The 12,815-nt window shown below is 46.5% G+C and overlaps 1 protein-coding gene across 4 annotated transcripts; it reads right to left on the bottom strand.

Moving 5' to 3' along the window:
• Positions 1-4,051: 4,051 nt before the first annotated feature.
• On the bottom strand, positions 4,052-12,576 carry PRSS23 (serine protease 23). Of its 4 annotated transcripts, none has more exons than XM_059493510.1 (2): positions 12,416-12,576; positions 4,052-7,219 (listed from the first exon to the last, which is right to left on the bottom strand). In XM_059493510.1, the coding sequence occupies exon 2, from the start codon at positions 7,204-7,206 to the stop codon at positions 6,088-6,090; it is 1,119 nt and encodes a 372-aa protein (XP_059349493.1). In that variant the 5' UTR covers positions 7,207-7,219; positions 12,416-12,576; the 3' UTR covers positions 4,052-6,087. The 4 variants fall into 4 exon arrangements, with proteins under 4 accessions (XP_059349493.1, XP_059349491.1, XP_059349494.1 ...); XM_059493508.1 differs by lacking the exon at positions 12,416-12,576 and adding an exon at positions 12,058-12,201; XM_059493511.1 differs by lacking the exon at positions 12,416-12,576 and adding an exon at positions 11,639-11,653.
• Between the last annotated feature and the right edge of the window lie 239 nt (positions 12,577-12,815).

Here is a 12,815-nt window from a genome sequence, read left to right as displayed (position 1 = left end):
ACTCTTCTAGGGATGAGATATCCACAGCTTCTCTGGGCAACTTGTTCTAGTTTATCACCACCCCCACAGTAAAGACTCTTTTCCTAATATCTAAACCCATTCTCTTTCAGTTTGAAGCCATCCCCCCTTGCCCTGTTTTGTAGTCTCTCTCCATCTTTCTTGTAGGCTCCCTTCATATACTGGAAGGCCACAATAAGGTCACCCAAAAGCCTTCTCTTTTCCAGGCTGAACAATTCCAATTCACTTTGCCCTTCCTCAACTTCAGAAACAGGACTTTATGTCAGACAAGCCTTTACCAAACTTTTGCAAATGTGAACATTTTTCTGTTCTTCTGACCTGTCCATAGCAGTAAATATATCTGGCCTCAAAGGTGACACAAAAAGGCAAAAAAGGCAAAAAATCACAGAATAATAGCATTTGCTGAGTTGGAAGGGATTCACAAGGATCATCAACTCCTGGCCCTGCACAGAACACACCAAGAACCACACCATGTGCCTGGGAGCATTGTCCAAACACTTATTGAACTCTGTCAGGCTTGGGGCTGTGGATACTGCTCTGGAGAGCCTGTTCCAGTGCCCAAGCACCCTCTGGGGGAAGAACCTTTTCCTGATATCCAACCTAAACCTCCCCTGACACAGCTTCAGGCCATTCCCTTGGGTCTTGTCACTGGTCACCAGAGAGAAGAGATCAGTGCCTGCCTCTCCCCTTCCCCTCACAAGTTGCAGACTGCAATGAGGTCTCTCCTCAGTCTCCTCCAGGCTGAACAGACCAAGTGACCCCAGCCAGTCCTCATATGGCTTCTCCTCAAGGCCCTCACTGTCCTCCTTTGGACACTCTCTCTAGTTTAATGTCTTTTTCTATTGTGTTTCCCAAAACTGCCCCCAGCACTCGAGGTGAGGCCATCCTAGTGCAGAGCAGAGCAGAACTTGCCCAGCTGGCCATGCTGTGCCTGATGCCCCCAGGACACCATCAGCCCTCCTGGCCGCCAGGGTGCTGCAGACACATGTTCAACTTTATGTCAACCAGCACTTTAATCATCATTAAATTAACTTCTTCATGTATGCAACCTGTGGAAAATCACCAAATCTATGATAATGTGGCAAAAAGCTGTCACAGGAAGTTGTTGTACCTTATTACTGCTGTCACTCCAATACGAACTTACAATCTTCATACTCTCATCACAAGCCAGAATTTCTTGAGTTTTTTGTTTTCAACTTGGGCACACTTGCTAGAAAAATACACTCTTCTCACCAAATCAGCATAATTGGTGATTTCCAAGACTGAAATGAGTGCAAACAAGCAAAGGTTATTAAAGATATCTCAGATATTACATATTACATGTGCCATTTAAATCATTATTATTTGCTGAGACTAATAGAAGTGTTTAACTTCTTGCATCTGCTTATGCACAAATCTTCTAAACGGAATTCATTGTAAAATAAAACAAACCATTGTCCATGAAAAGTTTGCAGAGGAACATTCACCATCTCCTCCTTGAGCCACAACACTTAATTACTGTTAGAGATCTTTCGATAAAAACCAAAGAGTGTAAGCCTGCTTCATGGCTCAGCCTATGCCCATTTAGTTAAAAATCAATCCACACCCAAAGCATCGCTGATAATTTTATCCTGGGAATAACCAGTGTTGATAATAGTGTCTGGAGCATGCTGAGGTACTTCTCTTCCCTTGCATAACCATTCACCTATAAAAGCCCACACTACCTTTGCCAGCAGGCACAAAGCACGTGCAACCTTATAGTCACCATGTAAGACAGAAAAAAACATCTCCTAGGAGGAGGAGATCAGGTTCCTAATGCTTATGTCACTGTCACTCTTCTTTTATGTATCTATTAGACAAGTCACAGCCTAAACTTCTCATCTGTGCTGCACACTGGCTTCAGAGCTGGCACTAAGGTGCTCCTTTGAAGAGACCTAACTTACTTCAGCTCCTAAGTTTTTCTTCTCCACCTGGGAGAACAAAGAATGAAAAGTAACAGTATTATTTATAAAAACCCTACACACATGCACATCCACAAAACTGATGCTCTAGGAATCCTCGCCCTGTGACACAAATCACACTGCCCTTTCACTCTCTGCTACTCTTCTCTATCTGTGCTTCCTTTTTCTTCCAGAAAAGCAAAGAAGTTTTTACCCACCCAACATACTTTATGCACTCACTGAAAGCTTCTCTTCCCAAGGCCTGTGCATATTGAGTTGGCAGGCTACCAAACCCTGCTAACAAATGGCAGATTAAGTGGAAACACGGAAAAGAATTTTAAGCATGTATTATACTAGCTCGGGGTTCAGCCTGCAACTTTAAGATGAGGGCTGCCCTCTAACCAGGCAGGCCTGGAATTCAGTTGCAAAACAATTACAGATGCAAGGAAAATACTTTTTCTCTGAAAAGGAAACTTGATGATATTCTGCAGTCTTTGGTAGGCTAAGTTCAGTGTGTGCTGGGGAAGAGCTCGGCAGGGTCTGTGTTCTCTCGAGACCTCACTTTCCATCACCAGCACTGTTCTCTGAGGGATTTATAGCAAATGAAGTAAAATTTTTCATATGTCAACCTCTTACAGATGCAGGAGCAGACTTTAATCCTTTTCAATCACAGTCAAAACAGTGCCTCTATGTCCATCTACTGTCTTGCCTTCATATACAAGAATAATGAGGCACTTCATTCAGTCCTGCAGGTCACAGGCAGTCATTGGCTGGACAATGAAATTTCAAGTGCCATGCCTGTATATAAATTAGTTAGTTGTGTTTTCTTGATGAGCCTTATTTTGGCTGCATGTCTATCTTTCTCATAATTTTAAAGTTCTGGTTTTAAAAGAGCCTACTTTGCAGCATCAAAGCAAATATCCTCAGGATGTAATTTTCAAACCTGTCTAGCATGCCCAGCCTTGCTGCACATGATTACACTGGCAAAATTACCACCAACTCGGGTGGGCACAGTGCTGAAGTTCAGCACCACAACTCTGCCTGTGTTATCTGAGATTTCCTTTTCTTTCTAAAACTGGAATGTTTGCACAGGGTGTGCAGTGGGAAGAGACTCTCCCACTCCTGATTACACTGAACTTGCTGCACGCATTCTTAGAAAAAAACAAAAAATCCACCTTGCTCACATCACCCTAGAGGAAATGGCCTCAAGTTCTGCCAACGGAGGTTCAGACTGAATATTAGGAAAAGTTTCTCCACCAGAAGGGTTGTCAAGCATTGGAACAGGCGGCCCAGGGAAGTGGTGGAGTCACCACCCCTAGAGGTTTTTAAAAGACGTAAATGTGGCACTTCAGGACATGGCTTAGTGGTGGACCTGGTCATGTTAGGTTTACAGTTGGCCTTGAAGATCTTAAAGATCTTTTCCAGCCTAAATGGCTTTGTGATTCTGTGAAAAGTTCTTAGCCTACAATCTGAGAAAGCAGTTGAGAACACAGGATCAGTGGATGGGAAATACATCCAATAAATCAGGACTGATGTTCTCAAGCCCACATGACGTAGTGCGCATTGTTAAAGGTCAGGAAACTTGTACGAACAGCAATTTCAAAAAGAAAAACTTTCTGCATCCAGTGTTTCTCTAAAAACTCTGAGTCTCACTGTTGGCCTCAAAGGAACTTTTTTTTATACTGCATCAACTAAAAGAAAAAGAAGATGGACTGACCTCAATTTTGACCTTATACTGACTGGTTCACATTCCTCCATAGTTTATTTACCCTGAAGTTCATAAAAACAATGTGGCTTTTCAGTCTAATAGGTTATTTTCAGCTCTAACTAATCAGAGCTCATGACTGGCTTTGGAACTGTAAGAGTCATACAAAAGCTAAGATTGATTATTAGCATCCAAATGTGTTAAAGTATAAAGTAATTAAGTCTACCAAAACCCCAAAAACAATACACCAAAACAAAAACTTCTAACAGGTAAGAGCAGAAGAAAATTGAAGGAAAATAAACAGCACTGAGGATTTCAATAAATCTGTATCTGAATGTCTTTACAAATAAGCAGCTGAAATGAGATTGAAAGTGCAACCCAATACAGCACAAATACAAGAATGTCTGCATTGAAATTCCATAACTTTTCTTTATTCACTGTGATACATTCAAACAAAAGTGCTCCAGATAACATCCACAGAGTAAAGGAAATTAAAACAAAAAGTCAGAAAAAGACCATCAGATACATATGGTGATTATTCATATTTCAAAGCATTAGTAATTGCTTGTATCTGAGTGCACCAAAAACCCACATGAGAGTCCACATTTTTGTACACTGCTTCTATAAAAATAATAATCATAGGCAGCTCCAGCATAAATGTTTGTCAGAACTAGAGCCAAAGCCACCACAAAGATAAAGCACCATCAGGCAAATGTTTACAAATGCCGTAGTAATTAGTAGAGTGTAAAAAAAGGCTTAGCTGAATTAACATTTTCCTTGTATTGGTATAGCACAGGGAAGCTCTGCTTGGATTCACTCCTTCCCAGCTTTGATATTTCTCACCAGGGACGTGCATTTGCCCCACAACACCAAGCACCATGGGCAGCTTGGGAAGCTTCAGGAGTCAGTGAGGGGTGGATGGAAGAGGAACAGGAGCCAGTCTCTATCTTCCTACTTTAAAAAATCATCCTGGCATGGCACCATGTCCTCAACCATGTCACTGAAATACAGTGGCACAATCCACCTAAGAAAGGCTGGCTGCACAGACCATGCTGATTTCCAAATGCTGTTTGCTGAGCTACAATATTTGGCGGCACTGGTTTTACCCCAAAAAGACGGTTCTTGTTTTCAACTCTAATTCTTTTACAGTAAAAATATCACTTATCACTGTAAGAGACAGCAGAGGATCACTTAATAGCAAACCCAGGCTGCATCCTATAAAGTGGTTCTATTCCAGCTGCAGAAATCCTGAACTGTGCATTTGCTAAGAATTATTTGTAACTCAACAGCTAGGTGGGGAGGAATATTCCTTTTCCAAAGCCACAAGAAACATTAGTCAAGATGTCCAAATTACACTGTCAATGGGATATGGCTGAGAGACACTTTTAAGTCTAGGGTCCCTCTATGTGGTGTACTATTAGGTAGAACAGCAAGGATCTTCAACAAACGGGGAAAACTCAGTAGAACCCTTGTCCGGCTCTCTCCTTTACCTGCTCTGCAGGCAGCAATTCAGACAGACAGCAAGACGGAAGACAGGCTTCCCCTCTGAAAATCTGAATTGCTGACATGAGATTTTCCTTAAAAGGCCCAAGTAGGTCATAAACAGAAAAGCCCCTTTCCTCACATGCTTTCTAGTATATTCATAGGGATCCTGCTCCTTCATAGGTCCCAGCTCCTACATGGATTTAATCCCACGTGCAATTAGTGTTTCTCAAAGCAGGATGTAATGGCACTGATCATATGACCAACATCATCTTCACAGTCAAATCATTACAACATCAAGGTCTGTCTGCTCAAAAAGCATTTTTCTTAACTGTGTTACTAATAAAGTCTCAAATCACTCAGGCTGAAAGGAAGTTAGAAGTGTTATGTGGTTATTTACCCTTCACGCTATTTGTGTGGCATTCATCTCCCACGGCGCATGCCTTGCCCTTTTCACACTCCCTTTTCTCATGCAGGAACACAAAGCTGTAATGTTTGGGTTGCAAACACCATTAAATGCCCCTCTTCAGTCCCCAACAGCATAGAAATATTTTCTTTTAAAAGTTCAGATCAAAGCATTTCTACTAATCCTAGGATTTATTAAAACAAACATTGTAGGCATGAGATAGTCAACAGCGTCCCTTTTACAAGATTCTTTGGAGACGGTTCTGTTTTCATACTGTTTACTGATCCGCCCCTAATTAATCTTCAGTCGCTCAGCTGCAAATTCAGCAAGTCCACCTGCTCCTTCCCCACCCAGCAGACGTTCCTTTCTCCCCAGTTTCAGGCTGTAATGATAGCACCAGCCAGTCCCTGTCCCAAGAACAAGGTGGCTGGCTTGAAAAGCTACATATAACCTCTTGATGTTACGTGATCACATGCATTTGCAGCACAAAGTCTAGCCTTTCCTCAGATGAGTAACTAAAACCAGTCATTAAGTGCTTTCATGGAGTTTCATTGTCTTTATCCTTCCCTGCAGTCAAGGTAGTTGCCTTTGATCCAGTAACAGATCTGTGCGTATTTGAGCGGTGTGATGCGAACAGCTACATTGAAATCCTGCGGGGTGCCATTCATGTCCACCCACTGATGGCCTGAAAATATACCAATAATTTTACGCTCCCATTTGTGATTCTGCCTCTTCCACATCCTCACATACACCCCAGATCCACTGGCACCCGGCTGGGCATCGCACTGCTGGTACAGCAGGTCGTACGTTTCGTCTTTGACATCGCAGAAACGGTAAACCAGGTTTCCTGGACGGTCATTGTCGTAGCCAGAGAAGTGAATCCTCCCTCCAGGTAAGTGTCTTGCTGGTGGGCTCACACCTATCTTCATAAACTTTCTCTTATGTGGCTTCTTCAGCTCCAGCAGGGCATAGTCATAATCCATGCCGATGTCATTGGCATTGCCTTTGATCCATCCTTTGGGGACATGTGTCCGTTTCACGCGGATCCACTGGAATTTCATTTTCTCAGGCATTGCCGAGTTGGTGATATTGGACCCCTTGCTGCCATCTTTCTGTTTGGGCTTTAGGAACCCCACCCGCAGTTTCTGAGCTCCCTTGACGTAACTCTTTCCGTCATGGATACAATGAGCGGCAGTAAGAACGTGCTTTTCGGCCACCAGCGTCCCCGTGCAACCCGTAGAGAGCTTCACCGACGTGGAGAACGGGTAATTCAACAAGAAGTCCTTCCCAAAAATGCTAAACCTGCTGTCATAGCCATAGATCTGCCTCTTAGTTCGAGCTCTGCCTCGGGAGCCGTCGCCGTCGTTGCTCAGGATGTAGATGCCCACCTCGGTTTCCGTGAGGCTGCCGTTGGCGTACAAGGTTTCGTAGGACAGGTAGTTCTTCACCTCCTCGTACGTCGGCAGCGGAGAGCTTTTGTGGCATGCTGGGCCACACGGAGATACCACTTCCAGTCTGGCTTCAGCATCAAACTGGGGCCTGTCCAAGTTCAGGGTAGACTGCGGCAGGATAACGGGAACTCTGTAAGACGGCCAAGTTGGCTTCCAGTGAGGACTGGAAGGCATCACATCTTTAGCAGCACACAAAAGGAGGATTAAAGTGGACAAGGCTGCCATTCTGAATGTCAGTCTGTGGAAGGCAAAAGCAAATACAGTTATTCACCCAAACCCGTTGCAAGATTATCCTACCTTGCTAAGTAGTGGCTTGCTAACCCAGTATAGATGTAATAAGGGTCAAGCAATTTGAATGGAGTTAACTTACATCAAGTAGCTCAGATTTCTCAGTGCCAAACTAATGCCTTAGCCGGAGTCTCAAAACAAGTGTCCCAGGTTAACACTGAAATACAGGACATTTAACCCTCAGGTGTGCTGAGCCAACAACTCCCAGCTGACATCAGTGGGAAGTTATAGTACTTGTCTTCACACAGTTTAAAGAAAATTCAGATTCTGTTTAAATCCATTCATCCAGTAAACAGAGCTCCTGCAAAAAGTAAATGTGTCTGTCTTCAGCTAGACTAGAACACTCTCTGAAAGCTCTCCCCTGCTCTCTGACTTTGCTGAAAGATGTCCTTTAAATCCCTTCACACCATTTGCTGTCTCAGCCAGAGACACCAGGCTGATGGCAGGGACAGGTGGGGAGGGACAAAGAAGGTGACCTGACAGGGGCTGTGCTGCAGAACACAACCACAGAGGAGACTCACTTCCCCCTGCAGCTCACAGCAGACAAAGGCTCTGCACCAAGTGGCACTGGCCCTCCCCAAGAAAGGGTGATATGATTACACACAGGCAGCTAATGAAGGAAGATTACAATTCTTGAGGGAATTTTCAGTTAACACACTGGCTTATTGCTTTATAAACTCAATTAATTAGAAATGCAAACCAACCCCCTCTGAGCACAGGGAGGCAAATGTGGCTGTAAATGTGTTTATGAACCGCAGGCAGAGTGCCTGGGACTGCAGAGAACAGCGTGCACTACAACTGTGTCAAAAAAATGCCTAACTTCAGTTTATTTGAAAATTAGCCATACAGCTGAATCGCTGCAGGAGGCACTGTGCCCTGGGCGAGAAGGCAGGCAGGATCTCCCTCACACAAAGATTATTCAAAGGAAAGTTCACCGATATGTTGAGCTTACACATATTTAAAACCCTGCTGAGGTTACACTGATCACAACTGCAGGATCATTCCTGAAATGCCTCAAACGAGTAAACCAAAGCAAATCACACAGGAAATGACCACAGATATCTAAGAATAAAAAAGAAAAATCCTTCTCTCCAGTGCTTTGTGTAGAAATACTCCATCCCTAAATTGCATCAAACAAAACTTTGAAAGCTACAGGCTGCTGATGTCCAGCGGTGAAATATTGGGCCCAGATTCTTAGAATTTTGGTACCATCCTCTTTAGGAACAGAGGTTATCATTAAAGTACACAATGTTTAAAATATCAATTGACTCATGCAAGATATCAAAAGACTTAAAAGTCCAAAACCAGATGTAGATGAACAGAACTGACACTACTGAAACCCACAGAGGCAGGTGGACTCTTTCAGGACTCTTTCAGAAGTGACCACACATTCTGTTGGCAAATTTTTCATTAACAAACAGAACATCTTTAAAGGAACATACTTTTTTCCTAGGTTAGTCTCCACCAAATATGATGCATTATACCTAACTGATGACTCATGCTGGCAAATAAAAGCCATTATAAACATTAATCAGAATTGCATCATGTTATATGTCTCAAAATCAGAAAATACTTGGTATTCAAGGAAAACCAAACACTCCTCTGACTCCTTCCACAGCAAATTTTAGTATTGGATGTGGCTGCATTTTGCAAGCTATGAAATGAAAGACTTCCAAATGCTGTAAGGACGGCACAGGGAACACCTGCTGTATTATCACATCTATTGTTGGAGGACAGTGATTAGGAAGACAGAAAAAAAAAAAAAGGTAACAGGGACAAAAGACACTGCTCCATCCCCACAAAGACAATATACACTGGTATGAGTCAACTGCTAGCTGTCCTGCTTGTGTCAGTGAGGGCTGCATGCAGCAGTGCTCACTAGTTTCACAGTCAGAAGCTGAGGGCAGACTAAACCACAGTTAAATGTGCATTAGGTATGATCCCATCAGTAAGAGCACGTATTTCTAGGCAGTTTGCCCTCGCTGCCCTCAGACTTCTTGACAGATTGCATCTCTCTAAATTGCACCACCCATGCCACTTCTTGGAGCTAAAACCCACCCATGCTAACTGAGCCTCTGCTGGCCCTTGGCTGGTTTATTTAGCTGGCAGGGGAAAACCAGAAGCATCCTGTCAGTTGTTATTTGCACAAGCAGCCAGATTCCCTCGTGCCTGTCAGCACGGCGACCCGATGGAGGGACTGTGTGCCAAACAGCTCCTCTGCTTCCTCCGAGATGATCATCTGGGCTGAGGAGAGAGATTACCTCGCCCTGCAGCCTGCCCTGCCTTATCTCCCCACCATCCCCAGCCCAGCACCGCCAGCGCTTGGAAGGGCAGCTTCAGACAGCAGAGGGCAGCCGCCCTATGAGGAGAGCAAGACAGGAGATGGGACTCGAGCTGGTCCCAGAAAAAAGGCTTCAGAAGGTGTATTTGTGTCTGTGCTGTGTAAAGTGGTACTTACTCCACGTCTCTGAGCAAGCCTCCCACCCCCCTCCACTGCTGCTTCTGTGCTGTGATCACATTGCAGCTCTAGGGGATAAAAAAGCCTTTTCACCAGTTACAGAATGCTTTTATTATTTAAGATGTTATTTAAACCTGACAATAAAATACAGTTGTGAGTTTATGTAGAAGCTAAACGTGCTCATTTACTGAAGTTGTCATAGTTAAATTCCATCTGGAGACATAACTGGTACTAAATCAGATCTGGGCAGCAATAGAATAAATGTCTTACTTATCACAGGATGCAAATTAGCCCACAGTACCTCTTTCTGTGTAGATCCTTCCTCTTAAAAAATAAATGAATTGAAAAAGCAGTCTACATTTACACAGAGACTCTCCAGTAATGCTCTTCTTTCCTTTTACTTTCTCTTCTCATTTGAAACACAATCAGACGGCTGCAAAAAACCCCAGGGTTAAAAAACTCTCTGTCCTCAGCTACTTACTCATGGGTGACCCTGGGAGATGCTCTCAGACTGAGCAGACGGGTGAGGAGTGAGCACTTCCCTGCACGGCTATCACAGAGCGGTGCTGAATGAATTACGACGTGCTGCTCTACTGTAGCTCTGCTCTTCTGTTTCTATTTAAACTGTGTCATAAACTCAATCCACCCTTTGACTCAGCACAAAGCCCTACTCTGACATCCAGCCTAGGAACCCCCTAGAAGCGGTTTGTACATAATCACACTCGCTAATGGCATTAAAATTGTTTAGAGAATGGAAACAGTGACAGCTACCCCGGGGCTCTCCGTGCTGCTGAAACACTTTACAGACACATTTTCCTGCTTGCTGTGGGCATTCACGCCCCAAGATAGATGCTGCTGAAAGAAAACTGCCTTGTTCAGGATGGACATGAATAATTTTCTAAAAGGCAATTAATTTTTCTGCAAGAGTTCACTACTTCAGGGGTGGTTCTTGTAGTAGATGGTTAAATAACAATAAATCATGGATCATCTAGTATGAAAGACCATGAACCAGTCTCCATTACATTTTGAAATGAAGAAAGTTTTTCCACAGTGCTGGAAGCCAGAAAGATTAACATACCAAAAAAAAAAAAAAAAAATCAAGAGAGAACACCAAGACAGTGAGAGAGAAAAATCTGCCTCGAACCAAATCATAAAGGAGAACTAAATCACTGTCAGTGCCGTGCCAAAATACCTCTGCTGCTTTTCCTGGTCACAGAACTTGTTAAAACACAGCAAAAATAATGGAGTTGCACTTTAATAACTACAGAAGCCTTCCTGCCATTAAAATCTAACAACTTTATTAGCCTGCCTGGGACGCTGAGGGTGGTGCGAGGGTTACACTGCCTTACCTGCTGGACTGAGGGCTCTAGGAAGAGATGCCTTGGAAAGCCTGAAGCTAACTTTGATACTGTCAGGCCACGGGTGTGTCCATTAGCACTCACACCGGGCACAGCGGCTCTTTTGGCACGCGCGCCAGTGACAAGGACACACGGAGAAAAGGGAGCATAGTACGTGTTTCCATTTAGTCCGACTCCTAGAACTGCCTCCTTTCACCCTCCTTTTTTTCTGCTTTCTCTTTCCCTGCATGTCAGGCAGCTTCGGTATCACGGCACAAGAGCAAGCTGCATTACGAGCAGACGGTGACGGTGTCTGCATAACGGGGTGAAGCTGTGGGAAGGACCTGCATCCCCAGGGCTCCCAAACCACCTGAGTGACGGGGCGGCTGCACAAGCTGGGTCCCGGTGGGACCGCACCAACCCCTCGGACCTTGCAAAAAACAACTTCCCCAGGCTCCAGCAGCCGCTTCACTGAACAGCTCGTGTCACGTACGTCTTAAAAGGCCACCCCAAAAATACCGATGTATTCAAACACAGCGACGAGCCCAAGTACGGCACCACAGCGGAGCGCTACCTTCAGACGCCTCCAAAGCACGAAAAGGCAGCGAAGGCGACTTTCACCCCAGCTGTTCCCTCCTCAGCCGCCGTGCTTTCAGAGTTGGTCCCCGGCAGCGGCGGCGGACCCGCAGCGGGGACCGGCGGGCAGCGGCCGCGCTCGCCCTTTTGTGGCCGGCGCCGCCGGGGAGGCGGTGCCCGGTGCGCTCCGGTGGATGCGAGCGGGGTTAAACATTAAGCCCAGCGCGGAGGGAGCGCTCGCCGCGGGCCGGGACAGGCGCTGCCCCCGCCCGGAGTCCCGCCCGGCCGGGCAGGTGAGGCAGTGCCCGGGGCAGCGCAGGGCGAGCCCGGCGCTCACCATCCTCCCGCCGCCCCTTTGTCCCCCGGGGCGACCCGCACCCCGCGGCGCCCTCCCCGCCGCCGGGGCCTGCTACCTACCGGCTCCCCGCAGCAGCGGCGGCGGCTCCGGGAGCGGCTCAGGCAGGTGGCGGGGCCGGAGCCGGTCCCATCTCTCCCGCCGCCTCCGCGGGGCTCGGGAGCGCCTCCCTTCCCTCCCTCCCGCCGGGTGCCGGCCCTCGGCGGCGCGCTCGGAGCGGGGCGGGCCGGGGCGGGGCGGAGCGGCGCCTCCCGCAGGTGGATCCGCCGCTGGAGCCCGCCCCGCCCCGCAGCGCTCCCGTCGGCACCGCGGGGCCCCGCCGCCCCTGCCCTGCCCTGCCCTGCCCTGCCCTGCCCGAGCCGTCCCTCCGTCCACTGCGCCCCCGCCCCAGTGCGGCGTCACCCCCCTTTAATCTCTTACTGCTATTTCCATTTATTTCCCGAGGAAAAACATCGTGGCTTTTCCCCAGCCTTGTTCTGGCACGACGGGCGGCTCAGGGGCTGCCGTCTCGGTGCGAGGTTTTGGGGTGCAGCCCCTGGCGCTTCTGCAGCCCCAAGGGCAACAGGTTCTTTGTCCCCCGTGTCTGGGTCCTCAAGTCCCTTTTCAGCGGGTTCCTGGTAACTCTTGAGCTCCCTCGGATTTCCTGCCTCCGCGGGGCATCAGCTCCAGGAGCTTTGCGGTCACTCACCCGTGTTGCCTCATCAGGCGGACATTTAAATTTAATTGTCCGACACATTGTTTGCATGGGTTTTAATTACTCATCTTTCTTGAAGCTTTATAATGATATCTGGCAAGAAAAGAGGAAACCGGAGCCAAGAAG

This window comes from Ammospiza nelsoni, chromosome 2, assembly GCF_027579445.1.
Source record: "Ammospiza nelsoni isolate bAmmNel1 chromosome 2, bAmmNel1.pri, whole genome shotgun sequence".
NCBI classification, from domain to species: Eukaryota; Metazoa; Chordata; class Aves; order Passeriformes; family Passerellidae; genus Ammospiza; species Ammospiza nelsoni.
Note: the sequence above shows the minus strand (reverse complement) of the source record. Positions and strands in the feature narration are given on the sequence as shown.

What these genes read in the sequence shown, in the direction of transcription:
- PRSS23 (XM_059493510.1), bottom strand. Translation starts at nt 7,206, where the DNA reads ATGGCAGCCTTGTCCACTTTAATCCTCCTTTTGTGTGCTGCTAAAGAT.